Source organism: Nestor notabilis, unplaced genomic scaffold (assembly GCF_000696875.1).
Source record: "Nestor notabilis isolate BGI_N333 unplaced genomic scaffold, ASM69687v1 scaffold17733, whole genome shotgun sequence".
Lineage (NCBI taxonomy): Eukaryota > Metazoa > Chordata > Aves > Psittaciformes > Psittacidae > Nestor > Nestor notabilis.
Window position 1 is genome coordinate 2,213 of NW_009923513.1, and position 14,289 is coordinate 16,501.

The window sequence follows — 14,289 nt, forward strand, 5'->3', positions numbered from 1 at the left end:
CTTGCTGGCTTGGAAACATGAGGTTGCTCTAAGCCCTCCAAATGTGGCAAGTGCCCAGCAAAAGCCTGATGGAAAAACATGAAATTGCCATTCTGGGCACAGGAGAGACAACCTGGAGAGAGCCCTGGATTCCAGTTTCCATCCTATCTATTGCAAAGGGCAGGCTTGTTTGAGATGGAGTGCTTCTCCTTGCAAGGATGCTGAATGGTGTCGCTGCTTGGTGTCTCTGAAGGCCAGTCCCATGGAGGATCAGCTTGCTGTGAAGCTGAAGTACATTTGGACACTATGTTCTGCAGATGGCAAACACACTGGACAAACTGGTGCAGGGAGGATGGAGCATCCCTGCTCTGACAGCCACCACCATTTCTTGCTGGGGGTCACTGTGGGGAGGTGTACTGCAACACGTTGCTCACCTTGGGCTGCAAGGACACTGTTGGTCCTCAGATGGGTTGGAGTGTTTCTGTGTGTGCAGAGCAGGGCAAGCAAGCCAGCAGCTCAGAGCAGGCTCTAGGTACGAGCCAGCAGTGACTGCCCTGCAGCAAAAGCAATCTGTGCCTTGCTGTGGCCTTAAAGCACCCATGAATGGGTCTATTTTGAAGCGTGTGTAGAGCTGTGAGGCTGCAGAGCACATTGCAAACCACAGAGCAGGAACCTGCTGTCTCCTACCCTCTGCAACTGCTGAGGCAGGGAATGGTGTCTGGGTGGCCATGGGAGCAGAGGGGAGAAGCAAGTTTAGGAGCAGGAAGGTGGTTTGTGTCTGGCTTGTTCTATGGCTGTAAATAAACTAATGACTTTGGACGTTCTCTTTCACTCCACCGAAAAGTGGGGGATTCTTTATGAAGCTTCTTGAGACCCAAGTATAGAACAATCCTTTGAAAGAATCAAGTATTACTACAATTGGTTCTTTACTAAGATTTCAGTCCAATGTGGTGAGTGCTCCTCAAGGTATGGTCTGAGATTATCCTAAGCTGTGTAAGGAAAGGGCAGTGATGGGAAAGCCAGGACAAGGTGATTTTGTACCCATGGCCTGCTGACTTACATGGACCATCCCCCAAAGAGTCCAACCTCTTCAAAGCCCCCAGAGATGCAGACTCCATGCCCTCCTCAGCACAATAGTGTATAAAATGATAAGCACAAGCTATGCCAGGTGAAGAGGAGAAGGAAAGGAGGAAGATCAGCTACTGGCTGGAGAGATGGTGGGAGCTTTGAGTCTTGCTCACAAGCAAAGCTCAACTACCACCAAACCATACGACCATGGATGTTGCCAGAGAGGTTAATGTCTTCGTTTAGATCCCAAGAAATGCTGGACTCCAGTGAGGAGAGGTAAAAATGGATTCATCCCATCCCTGGAATTTTCAAGGCCAGGTTGGACACAGGGGCTTGGAGCAACCTGCTCTAGTGGAAGGTGTCCCTGGGGTTGGAACTGGATGAGCTTTAAGGTCCCTTCAACCCAAACCATTCTATGATCCCTTCTTGGCCATAGCATGGACCCACTGTGGACCAAACCCACTTCTAGAGTCCTTGCAGACTTTCCCATAGGAGACCCCTGCTTGTATATCCCAGAGCATTGCTCCTGACTACAAACCACATCAGACCCAATAGCAGGAGCCACTTCCAACACCCTGAGGGGTTTTTGCATTCCAGGTCTCATGCTGTACCATTGCTATGCTGCTGGCTGCTGGGGTAGAGTTCTTGCTGCAGATACCTCACTGGGTATTGATGTACCACAGTAAATAAAAGCCTGGTCAACAGGGTTCCCCTTAAGGACCAAGGCTGTGCATGTCTTCTTATTCTAATCCTGCACACAATAAAGCACCACCCACCAATTTCAAACTCGCTGTTGGTATTTCTGAGCACCTTTTAATGTCCTGTAAACAGTAAAATGAACATTTACCTTCTTTTCTCTTGTTTCAAGGGGCTTAATGGAGCATTTGGCAGGTTTGTGTGGTTTGGGAAGGGGTTGGAAGCTGGGCAGAGGAAGGGAAATGATCCTCAGGTGGATCCTCCTTTCCATCAGAGCTAGGAGTGGGAGATCTCCCTCATGGAAAGGGAGGGAAGATTAAGTGCAGGGAAAATGAGTCTTTTTATACCAGTCACTGGAACTCTTCCTACACAGGTTCAGCATCCCATAAAGGCTTTCAGATACACCACTCTGTCCCGTCTCCCAGGGGAATTTCATCCTGGTTTGTACCATGGTTCAGCACATGGTACAGCTGGGTCTTTCCCTCCCCTTCCTGAGCTGGCAAGTTCCCAGCAGAAGACCCCCTACTTGGAGGAATCAGCACCTACCAATTCCTACTTCTGAGCAGGGATGTTTCTCCAGGATCACAGGTGCCTTTCCTCTTCATTAGCCACTCTTTAGCCCTAAACCAGCTTGGGGAAAAGAATCTGGTGTTTCTGGGCTCCCCATTTATCTGTTTCTGATCCCTTTCACTGTAAATTTGTCCCATTGAAGGGTGTCACAGCTCCAGATTTTGGGAGCCCCTAAGCAAAAAGCAGCACATTTGGGTGAATGAGGATGGTGGGGACCAGTATTTCCACTGCCTCAGTGTCACCCAACCAAGTTGAGTCCAGGACTCAGTGGGATCCTGGGATGGGTGATCCATGGCATGCTCTCCAGCATCCACTGAGGAGGGATGGAGATGTTGGAGGAGGTTTCCTGGGAGTAGGTGGGAGCTGTGGACCTCAGCTGCATGATCTCCATGAGGGGTCCAGCTGCTGCTGGGAGTTGTAGATGTGCCCCATGTTAATCCTACAGGTAATAGGCAGTGTCAGGTCACAGGCAGGGGTTGTCCCAGTAGGCACCACATCCATAGCTGCCACCTCTCCCCTACAGCCAGGGGAGTCACAGACACCTTGACTTGGTCACGGGGTGAAGCAACTGAAGGGATCCTTGGCCTGGGTGGGATGCTGTGCTCTGGTGGAAGAACCTGGTGTTTGAGCTCACACCTTGCCCTTTGGCACGTTGATGGCAGATTGGGCTCTGGAGATCAAGCTCTGAAGATCAGGCTCCTCTCATTGCCCTTGGGTTGGTGTAGAAATACAACCAGTCCTGGATCCTGGTCTAGTGATCCAACCACTTTTGCTGCCTTCAGCAGCAGAGGGTGTTTTCAGTGCTGTTCCCAAATGAAGGGTTGGAGGAGGATGGTGGGGACTGGTATCTTCTGCCACCACTGACAGTAATGGCAAGTCTCAGACCAGCCAGCTGGAAGCTTGCTCTGCTGCCTCTGATCAATGCCATCATCATTTCTAAGCCCACATTAACAGCAAATTGATTAGCACAATGGTCCTCTATGACAATTCATTAGGATGAGCTCCAGTCAGGAGGGAATCGATGGGGACTGATGGAAGCTTGTCTGACCTTGCCTGGCACTCTCCCAGCGGGAGTCTGGGACATGGCTGTTAGCACTCCTGGAAAACACCAAACCCTCCAAAAGCAGCTCTTTTCCATGGCTCTGTCTGCTCTTCTTCTATTGATCAGACAACTCAGGAGTGCCAGTGAGTTTGGGGGGTCGAGGGCATCATTAATATTGCAGCCTTGGAGCATTAAAAGCTGCAGGCTGGATTGTTGCTCATAGTTAAGGAGTCAGTGGACTCTCCAGAGAGAAATATATCTGCAGGGTTGTGGCTTTGTGACAGCAGCCAAAAGATAAAAGCAGAAGGTTCTGGCAACTAGACAAGGGCCAAGGCACAGTGAAGGGGGTCTCACAATGGCACAGGGCTTCCTGAAGAGCCTCTTACCATGTGATGTAGCTGTGTCCTGTCCTATTCTACCCCGACACTCACTGTTGTGTCCACAGTACAGTGATTATTTGGCATATTGGAACATAATTCTTCCCTTAGGAATGTTGGGATTGTTCCTTGCTCAGGTCATGGTGCTTTGGGAGCTGGTAAGAAGCAAAGGTGTGGGCAGTTGTTCACATTAATGCAGCTGAATTGGTCAGTACCTGTCAACTATCAACTACTTTATCTATACATGACCTCACAGCCTACCCTGGCCATGAAGTGGAGCCACGCTGCCTTCACCTTCAACAAAAGCTAAGCTGTGGTGGGGCAGTTCCTTGCTGTGTGCCTCTATGTCCTGGCACTGCAGATCTTGCTAGATGTAGCATCTGTGCATGGCTGTGCCCATTTCTGTCCCATCTGTTGGGTGGATTTTCCATCCAAAGCAAAGCTGGTGACATCTGCAGCCACAAAGGACTATGGACTTTGGCTCATGCTTGTCCCACTGGCAATGCAGATGGAGGTGACATCAAACCTGCACTCTTTCAACCGCTCAGCCGCTTTAGGGTTTCTTTCCCCCCAGGCTCTCTTTTCCCCATCCTTGCTTGGATAAATATGGTAGCTCTTGACAGGGAAGAATGGAGATGTTGTGGGCATGGGAATCTCGCTATTCCCACTTTTATTTATCAGAGTAGATGTACACAGTGTGTCTGGTTCATTGCCACCAGGTAGATGAATACAACACTTACCCTTGGGCCAGGCAAGTCACACCAGAATCAAGTAACAGCATCAAAGAAGGTGCCTTCACTTAGTGGTACCCGACTGACAATGAAGTTAACAGAAATGTGGTCATAAAAATAACCGTCTCTGATCAGACTAAGAACCATCTGCCCCAATAGCCTGTCTACAGCAGTAGATGGCAGCAGATGTTCAAGGTAAGAAAGAGGACAAGGATCTTTAGCTCCATCAAAGTCTGAGCTGTTCCAGTACATGTTAATCTCGTCTGCATTAGAAGAACCAGGTCCAGAAACTGTCCCCAACGAGATGTAAGCAAGTCCATCCACCTCATGCTCTTCCTTGTCTTTGATCCTGTCTGTGTTAGTCCCAGGATGAGAGTCAAACCCAGCACATAAACCGGGGTGCATGTGCCTTCTCTCTTGCAGGTCATCCCAGACTGGAAGGAGCAGGAGTGGAATTCTGAGAAACCCGAGAACTATGTGGGGATCTTCCACTTCCAGTTCTGGCGTTTCGGCCAGTGGCTGGACGTGGTGATCGATGACCGCCTGCCCACACTCCACAACCAACTCATCTACTGCCACTCCAACTCCAAGAACGAGTTCTGGTGCGCCTTGGTGGAGAAGGCTTATGCCAAGTAGGTACCTGAGCAGTGGCAGGACAAACTGAGCCCGGGGTACCCTGCTTTTCCTCTCTGTTCATTCATCAGTTGGTTTGCACCAGTAGCAACAAAAGGTTTCCTAAGAGGAAGTAGAACATATCTCAAACAGACAAAGACTGTGAGGAGAAAACCCTTCTAGCAAAAGATCTTCCAACTCCACATTAGTTTAAGTAATACCTATCCTAGAGGTTTCAAGTTCCCATTGCTTTGTCCCATGACAGCAAGAGTGCTGTATGCATCATGGGTCTTACATTTTCTTTCTACTTTGCTATCTTCACCCATTTTGTTATGGATCTCTGTTCTCCAGCCTGCCCCAAGAACTCTCCCAAACCCCTTCAAATGTCAAGCCAGTGTTGTGCCATCCCTGTCACCCTCTTTCAGGCTGTCAGGCTGTTATGAGGCCCTGGATGGAGGCAACACAGCTGATGCCCTGGTAGACTTCACTGGTGGGGTCTCTGAACCTATTGACCTAACAGAAGGGGACTACATTGCTGATGAAGCCAAGCGAAACCTCCTCTTTGAGCGTGTGTTGAAGGTGCACAACCGAGGAGGCCTCATTAGCTGCTCCATCAAAGTAAGCAATGTTACCTGTGTGGTCACAGTCTCATGGGAACAGGCATTTGAGGGTGCAGGTGTCTTATATTGTGTGAGACTTCTAAATTAGATCAGATAAATTACGGCGAAGGGTTCCTACTTATGGATGGCAAAAGGAGCTAAGCCTGGATGCCAGCCCTCTTTGTTCCTCATTGCTATGTCAAAAAGCCCAGGTTCATCCCACCACCCTTTAAATGTTAGGAGGGGATTCACTTCCAGAGAAAGATGTTTTGGTGTCTGTGTGTGGACATCTCTACAAACACTGGGTGCCAAACCTCCCATTACAACCAGTAGAATGAACTTTATTGGTTGGCAGTATGGCTGCTCAGAGGCCTCATGCAGCAGATGAAGACCAGGAAGGACCTAGCACCTAAAATCATAGAATCATAGGATGATTTGGGTTGAAGGGACCTTAAAGCTCATCCAGTTCCAACCCCCTGCGATGGGCAGGGACACCTTCCACTAGAGCAGGTTGCTCCAAGCCCCATGTAGTCCCTGCAAAGGCGATCACATCCCCTTGGTGCAAGCAGTGTCTGTGTCCCCATGCCCAGGCCACCTCAGCAGCAGACATGGAGGCCCGCCTGGCCTGTGGGCTGGTGAAGGGCCACGCGTACGCGGTGACGGACGTGCGGAAGGTCCGCCTGGGCCATGGCCTCCTGTCCTTCTTCAAGTCGGAGAAGCTGGACATGATCCGCATGCGCAACCCGTGGGGCGAGCGGGAGTGGAACGGACCTTGGAGTGACACGTGAGTTAGGAGGGGGAGCAGCAGCACCTCTGCTGGAGGGGGGAAAAGCTGGGTCGGAGCAAGGCTTGAGACATGAGACACTTTGACTACATCCACACCTATAGGATAACGTCGTATTGGGATGCTGTCCTAAACCTACTATTTCACTGGGGTGGATTCATTCCTTGCTTGGGGTCCTGGAGGTCAGCAGGAGGGTGGTTGAGCTTGGCAAACCTTCTCATTAATGCTCTGGTGGGTGTTGTGGTGATACTGCAAGTGTGTAATACTCTACATTCACACTGGTACAGGATGATTATAGCTCACTGTTCTGCTCCCAGTCTTGTTCCAGCAAAAATAGCACCCAACAGAATCAATCTCTGCCACCACTGACTTCTGTGGTGTCAGTGGGTGGGATGAAGAACCACTGATAGAGTTGAGATTGTATTGGCCAAAGTCTCGCCAAGCTGGATTCAGGTCCACTGGTTAGGAAGCTCCAGGCCATGCTGCACTCCCCTCATGTTTGAAAGATGAACTAACCAGAGCAGTGTGGGGACTGGTTGCATTGCTGGAGCCTTATACAGGCATTGTGCCCTTGGCAGATCTGCTGAGGCCAAGTGGCCTCTTGAGTTCCTGTGTGTCCCCTTGTCTTCACTCTAATGATCCTGAACTCTTCCCACAGCTCTGAGGAGTGGCAGAAAGTGAGTAAAAGTGAAAGAGAGAAGATGGGGATGACGGTGGAAGACGATGGAGAGTTCTGGTGAGTCCTTCCTGGGGTTGTCACCATGGGCCATGCCCACAAAGTCCTCTCACCCCATGAAGCATGTGAGTCATCTCCATGTGCACAGCTATCAAGAACAAACAGTCTTCCAAGCCCTAGGATCTTTAGTGAAGCTTCCTTCTTGAGTCCATGGGTCTTAGCTTTGAATGGCCATCACCCTAGGACTGCAAGCTGCTCTGTATCACACTGGGTCCAAGGTGTTTCACCAGGGTACTGGGAACCTTTATGAATTAATATGCTCACAACGTTTGTTTCAATACAAGATGTATGGAGGAAGGGCCACTGCTTTGCTTCTCCCACTCTGAAACATGTAACAGTATTGTTTAAACTCAAGAAGTATTTACTGCATACATGGAGAAAGGTGTCTCCATCTCTTTTGTTATTCAGCAGCCATCAGAGGCTACTCACACATGGTCTCTATGTCTACGATAGGGTGATCAGGTATTAGAACAGGCTTCCCAGGGAAGTGGTGGAATCACCATTCCTGGAAGTGTTCACAAACCGTGTAGACGAGGCCCTTAGTGACATGGGTTAGTGGTGGCCTTGGCAGTCGTGGAGTAAAGGTTGGACTTGATGATCTTGAAGGTCTTTTCCAATGATTCTATGATCCTTCAGTGTACTGTTGAGGGGGATGGAGCAGCATAACCCAGCTCTGTCCTGTCCTGACTTAGGATGACCTTTGAAGATTTCTGCAAATACTTCACGGACATCATCAAGTGCCGTCTCATCAACACGTCCTACCTGAGCATCCACAAGACCTGGGAGGAGGCAGTGCTACACGGGGCATGGACCAGAAACAGTGACCCCTTGAAGAACCGCTGTGGAGGCTGTATCAACCACAAGGACACCTTTTTGCAGAACCCCCAGGTGAGTGATGGAGCAGAGGATCTTCCAGAGCCTTCACATGTGTTTCCAAGTGCTTGAATCACCTACAGGGACCTAGAAGAGCAAAACAGCTACCAGGCCTCTGGTAGATTGAATGTGCTCATGGCCTTTCTCTGGCTGAGACCCCTAGCACAGCATGACCTGCATCCAGGCCAACTCTATTAACCTTGTCCCTGTTATGAGGGAGACTGCACCCAAGTGCCTGGTGTAGAGCACCTTGGCGCAAGCAAACAGCAGACTGTGGCACAGGGTTGCAGTGTTAGCTGGTGCCAGTCAAACAGAGCTATTTCCAACAATTTGGATGTCTGAATGATCATTCCTTCTTTTGGCCAAATCTTGGCACTATTAAATTCACCAGGACAGGTGTAGTCTTTAGGGCCATTTCCTTCAGGAAAGGCCCTGCTCTGAAGTTCATCTCCTGGAACAAGCTCTTCTCTCCTGTCCTGCTTTGGACTGTGATTCTCAGTAACATGAGACAAGTTCTTGTGAGTCCTTCATCTAACAACCAGATGAATGGTCTGGTCCATTACAGGAGCTGTCATCAAGGATGTGGGACAGTTGTTTCCTACTTCCAGCTCTGTATTAGCCTTAGTCTTAGGTGTCTGTGAACATCGGTTCCTCCTTCCATGCCTCATAGGAGGACTTGTGGCAGACTGCATGGGGTGAAAGTCTCTGCTCTGAGACTACATCTAGACTCCTTGGACTCTAATGAGCAACTGAGAGACTGGATTTCCCAATCTTTTTCTGGGAGCCAAAAAAGTCTTGGCAGGATGATGCTAGTTCCCAAGAGGAGTGGGTATAGGCTCTTAGTGCTGGTACTGAAGCCAGGCTGCCTCTGCAGTGAGGTGGGTGAGGAGAACTCTACTGTGTGTCCACCCATACCCAGTGGTCGTGTCTTAGTTGAAGTCATCCCTTAACTTCCTTCCTTTGTTCCTAGTACATATTTGATGTAAAGAAGGCAGAAGATGAAGTGCTGATCTCCATCCAGCAGAAGCCAAAAAGGACGAGTCGCAAAGAGGGCAAAGGAGAAAACTTGGCCATAGGCTTTGATATCCATAAGGTAGAGCATGGTTCCTGCATCTTGGCCTGAATACCCCCGTACATTTGTTAGTGATGGAGTGGTACATCAGTCCTGCATGACCATTGGTATTGTTGATTTAAGCTTTATCTGGGTGCCTCTGGGGTGCTTTCAGCACTGTCTGCTCCCCTCTAGAGATTTCAGAGGTGACAGCATGGACAAGTTCTTTGTGCTAAAAGCAATGGTCTGTTACCTCCAGATGCTGAAACCCATTAGACTAATGTGTTGCTTGCTGGGACCCCAGCGTCAAGCTATTGCAAGAGACAGAATCCTTTAGCCAACAGAGCTGGGAGAGCCCCATCCAGTTTTCCACCCAGCCCAGTTGGGACCATTTGGCTGGTTGCCTCAACTCCAGCTCTCCCAGCACTGTGGGCTCAATCCCTGCAGTCTGGCCCCCCAAGGTGGATCCAAATCCATTGTCATACATAGTGCTGTCCTTCTGACCATCCCGCTGTGGTGTCTTCCCAGGTGGAGCTGAACAGGAACTACCGGATGCACACCCTGCAGCAGAAGGTGGCCAGCTCCATTTACATCAACTCCCGCAGTGTCTTCCTGAGGACAGACCTGAAGGAAGGCCGCTATGTCATCATCCCCACCACTTTTGACCCTGGTCATGTAGGCGAGTTCCTTCTCAGGATATTCACAGATGTGCCTTCAGATTGCAGGTAAGAAGCAAGAGTGGTGATGGGGAGGAGCTGGCTATTTGGAGACGTGTGGTTTTCCTGATTGGAATTGATCATAGGCTTGTCTGGAGATGGTGTTTGGTTTCCTTTCAAAGGTAGCCAAAAGACATGCAGAGAAGCTCCCACTCTTCTCCTGAGCATGACATGGGAGATCATCCCAAACCCAAGCGGGGGAGACCAGAGTGAGGAGCAGAATCTGACAGTGCATAGTTCTCCTGTCCTGCTAGAGCAAACTCTCTGGCCTGCCCATGGGGTAAGACTGGGAATCTCCCAAAGGACACATGTCTTTCCTTGCAGAGAGCTGACACTGGATGAGCCACCACATACCTGCTGGAGTGGGATGTGTGGTTACCCACAAGTGGTATCCCAGATCCATGTTCTCGCTGCAGCCGGGCTCAAGAATCAGGACTCCCAGGGAGGTACTGATCTTTTCCTGTTGTCCAGTCCTGTAGGAGTTGAGAGGTGGTTGTTCCAGTGGGAAGAGGAGGAGGTGGCTTCATGAGGTGAGAGGTTGCTGGGATTTGTTACGTTCTCAGCTATGTTTTTCAGTGAACGTGCCTGATTCAGACACCAGAGGAGAAAGTCCATGGAGAATCAATGTGGACATGATCTGGGAACTGTTACATTTAGGCTGCTGTGTAAGATCCTTGGGAGATCCTCCCAAAACTTCTCCAATGCCCTTAGCAGTGGTCCTGTAGAAACCCAGGCTTTCTTCCTGAGTATAAGTAGCTTTAAAAGTCAGGAATCATATTTAAAGGCTTTTTAGTAGGAAGGACAGAGGAGCAATGGGACTGATGTGTTGGAGCAGTGTTCACCACCAGAGGCTGGATAAATATCTCTCAGCAGAGAGCAGGTCAAATTTAGCTCATTTTGGGATGGTGTGGATCAAGAGCCTTTCCAGTAAGTCCCACTCCATGCTTGGCTCCTAGGAACCCTCTGAGATGACCTGAGCCACCACCACCACCACTGTGCACCGTGTTTCTACCTCCTTGGTCCTCTAAAGGTTCATTCCTACCCTGCTCAGATGCAATTTTGACATCCAACACTTCTGTTGCATGAAAGGCAGCAGCAGCACCATGGATCACTGTGTTCTGCAGCCACGTAGAAACTCATGGCAAGAGCCCCACGTTCAGTCCATCCTAGGGACCAAGAAACCCAGGGCTGGTGGAGACCTGGACTGGGAGATCATTGAAATAGGGATGAAAGGTGTAGAGGTTGTGATTAGAGATGCCTTTTCACCAAAGGAACAGACCAGATCTAAGCCTTTCTCCTCCACTTCCTGAGTCAAGGACATATGTTGGATGTGGCAAGGTTTAACCAGGCACTTCCAAGCCAAATTTAAAGTGTAAAGCTCAAAACCTTAAAATTTAAAAGATCTACGTGAAAAAGTTACTTTTTTTCATCCAAACATTATTGTCAGGGCTGTGCATCACTAGAGCCCTGAAAGTAAAGAGCAGGAGCCTTCCTTACAGCAAGCATTTGCTTGTTTACCACATGCCACAAAGGGAATCCTTCTATCCTGTCTTCTGGGGAGGGAATTTGACCATAGGGAGGTTGTTTTTCCTGGGGTTACTCACAACATCCCAGTGTATCTGTAGCAATGAAGGGAAATCTGTAGCCAAAGGTCTCTGAACTGTTCACAGAAACAAGATTTATCTTTCCTGGAGACAAAGATGGATTCTGGAGCCATAAAACAGTACTTTTCAGCAAGAAGCCCTTGGGAGTGGCTTTTTTCCAGCTGTTTTCCAGCTGTTCAGCTCCCAACAAAAAGCTGCATGTTTGGTCTTTCCAGCGCAATAGCATCTCTCTCATCTTCCAGTCCAGGCCTTTCACACTGGTTTGGAAACAGTGATTTCCAGATAGGAATTTGGCTCCAGCTGATGGAATATGAAGATCCAATGGGACATCCTGAAGGACAAGGCTAGTTTGGAACAACAGCTGTGAAATCCAGCAGCTGTGTCTCACCAGGGAGCCAGGTCCTTGCAAACAGAAAGCAAGGAGGTGGTCTGGCAATCAGAGATGTGGTTCTTAAATCCCTGGCCCTCAGAAGGGGGTGGTTTGTTCCTTCTCATTTCCACATTTCCCTTGGAGAAGAAAACTCATCCACCTGGTCTGGGTTTCCATTATAGCTCATGGTAAGAAAATGCATTCTGGGAGTGGAATTCCCATAGGAATAGCTCATTCTCTACTGGAATTCCCAAAACAAGCACTCATTTCATAAGGGGAAAATGATCACTAGTGAGGGACCCTTCCCCTTTCCTGGAAGCTCAGGTACCATCCATCTGTGGGATGGTAGTCTCCAAACTTGGTAACTTTACTGTTCATCTCTGTGGCCTGCTTGTTCCCTATGACTGTCTCGCTCCAGCTGGGATATTGCAGTAACATTCCTTTCCCACTTACTTCCTTCTCCAGTTCCCACTCATTTCCCATGGTTGCCCCTCAATGCCTAATCTTTCTCTTCCCCATATCTCCCACTATCACCAATGATCCTTTTTGACATTTTGATCTTCTCCCTGAATTCTTGCCCACAGCAAACACTGAAGAACCATCTTCACCTCTTTAAAAGCCTTTTAAATACATTGCCATCATAAGGCTCCCCATTCACTGGCTGCTCACCAAACCTTCCCAGTGCCCAAATGGTCTCATTTTTGTCTCTCATAAATGAGCACATCATGACACTTAGCTCTGGCTCAGCATTGTACCATCTCTCATCACCTTGACCACCTCTTTTTCTTACCCCAACATTAGTCATTTTACTGACAGCTCCTGCAGCATTTGAGTCTCACTAAGTCTAGGAGTAAGATGGGCCCATGGTTTGTCCATTGGGATGAAGAGCATGGTCCCTGCTGAGGTAGCTAGTCATCATCACCTTAAAGTAAAACCAAGGTTAGCCTGGCTTGGGAGTATGTGAGGTGCAAGTGGGTTCCTGCAGCTTGAAGACCCATGCTTTTTTGGTGATTTTGTGCATGAAACAACCTCTGTGAGCTTGTTTCTCTTGTCCATGACTTGCTTTCTGCCTGCTTCAGTAGAGCAAATGCTGAAAGGAGAGTTGAGCAGGGTGGTGTCTTCCATTAAAGATTGATCCCAAAGGTCAGGAGGATTTGGAGTGATGCAAGAGTGTTTATGTAGAATGTGAGGTCAAGGAAGAGGCTATTTCATAACAATCCATCACCACTTGTTGTCCAGCGACAGTGGTGCCTAACAGAAGTAAGCCTGAGCCAAACAACTGAGTTTCATGGACATCATCTGGGGTGTGATGAGCTCTTTGGCACATATCCATCTCCTCTGTTGGGGTATGGAGGCAAAGTGCTGTATAGCAACCCTGGAAAAGTTCTCTGAGGAGTAACAGGAGCTACAACAAAGCAGAAATTCCTTTTTCTCTCCCCAGGAGCTGACCCTTATGTGATCATTAAGTGTGAAGGGCAGAAAGTTCGCTCTCCAGTGAAGAAGAACACGGTGTCTCCAGAGTTTGATGTGAAAGGGCTCTTCTACCGCAAGAAGCCAGGACAACCCATCATTGTTCAGGTAACAGTGAGCCAAGGATGGAGACCCTCTTTCACTTGGACCCTCCCAACTGCCCTCTCCTCACACTATCCACAGCAGGTCTGTTTCCCACAGCTGAGCATCATCAGTGCATGCAGCTCAACCTCCCACCACCATGTGCATCTGCTAAATGCACATCCTTCACCCCTCTCACAGAGCGAACCCCAAACTTTGACCACCTCCATGCCTCCAGCTCAGAGCTGGTCCCCAATAAACCCTTCTCCAGCGCATGAAGCTTGGCTGCATCCCTCAAGGAGCTGCCCTCATTTCTGCTTTGTTTCCCCAGATCTGGAACCACAACTTAATAAGTGACGAGTTCTTGGGCCAAGTGGTGCTCACGGGGGACCCAAGTGACCGGCAGGCAGTGCACACACTGCACCTCCAGGACAAGGGGAACAAGAGATCAAATGATCTTCCTGGAACCATCGCTGTGAGGCTGCTCAGCAGTAACATCCTCACCAATGTCTGAGTACTCAAGGACTCTTCTTCTGGTGCCACATATGTGTATATAAACCTGCACACATACATATATATACACACACACAGAGCCTACCTACCATCTGCAAAGTGTATATGGACTATGCATGCATTCCACTCAAAGGAGCCAATCTTGTGTTTTCAATGGTGACAAATGGTGCCTTTCTGAGGAACCACAATGATCCTTCTGCTGGCGTCCTCTCTCCTGCAGCCCCCATCGCCTCCGTGTGTCCCATGGGATCGCCGCGTGTCCTGACGGCCAGAGCACAATGCCCTGTTTGTTTACACAGGCTGCACACACGTGCCACCGTGCACACGTGTGGCCACCGTGGTCCCACCAGCTGCTTCAATGCACCTTCAGTGTGTCTGCTTGGTTTAAGAGTTGTCATCTCCCCTGAAACTGCCATT

General features: G+C 49.2%; 1 protein-coding gene across 1 annotated transcript; it reads left to right on the top strand.

Moving 5' to 3' along the window:
- Positions 1–4,649: 4,649 nt before the first annotated feature.
- CAPN5 (calpain 5) lies at positions 4,650–13,929 on the top strand. Its single transcript, XM_010012180.1, has 11 exons — positions 4,650–4,658; positions 4,887–5,095; positions 5,501–5,693; positions 6,265–6,458; positions 7,117–7,194; positions 7,887–8,082; positions 9,038–9,160; positions 9,647–9,843; positions 10,159–10,280; positions 13,250–13,386; positions 13,691–13,929. Exons 1-11 carry the CDS (start codon positions 4,650–4,652, stop codon positions 13,871–13,873), a joined length of 1,641 nt encoding a protein of 546 aa, XP_010010482.1. The 3' UTR covers positions 13,874–13,929.
- The last annotated feature ends 360 nt before the right edge of the window (positions 13,930–14,289 follow it).

Excerpts from the sequence above, each read along its gene's own strand:
- CAPN5 (XM_010012180.1), top strand. Across the intron at positions 5,096-5,500 it reads GTGGAGAAGGCTTATGCCAA|GCTGTCAGGCTGTTATGAGG; the intron begins GTAGGTACCTGA and ends ACCCTCTTTCAG. Across the intron at positions 10,281-13,249 it reads GAATCAGGACTCCCAGGGAG|GAGCTGACCCTTATGTGATC; the intron begins GTACTGATCTTT and ends TTCTCTCCCCAG.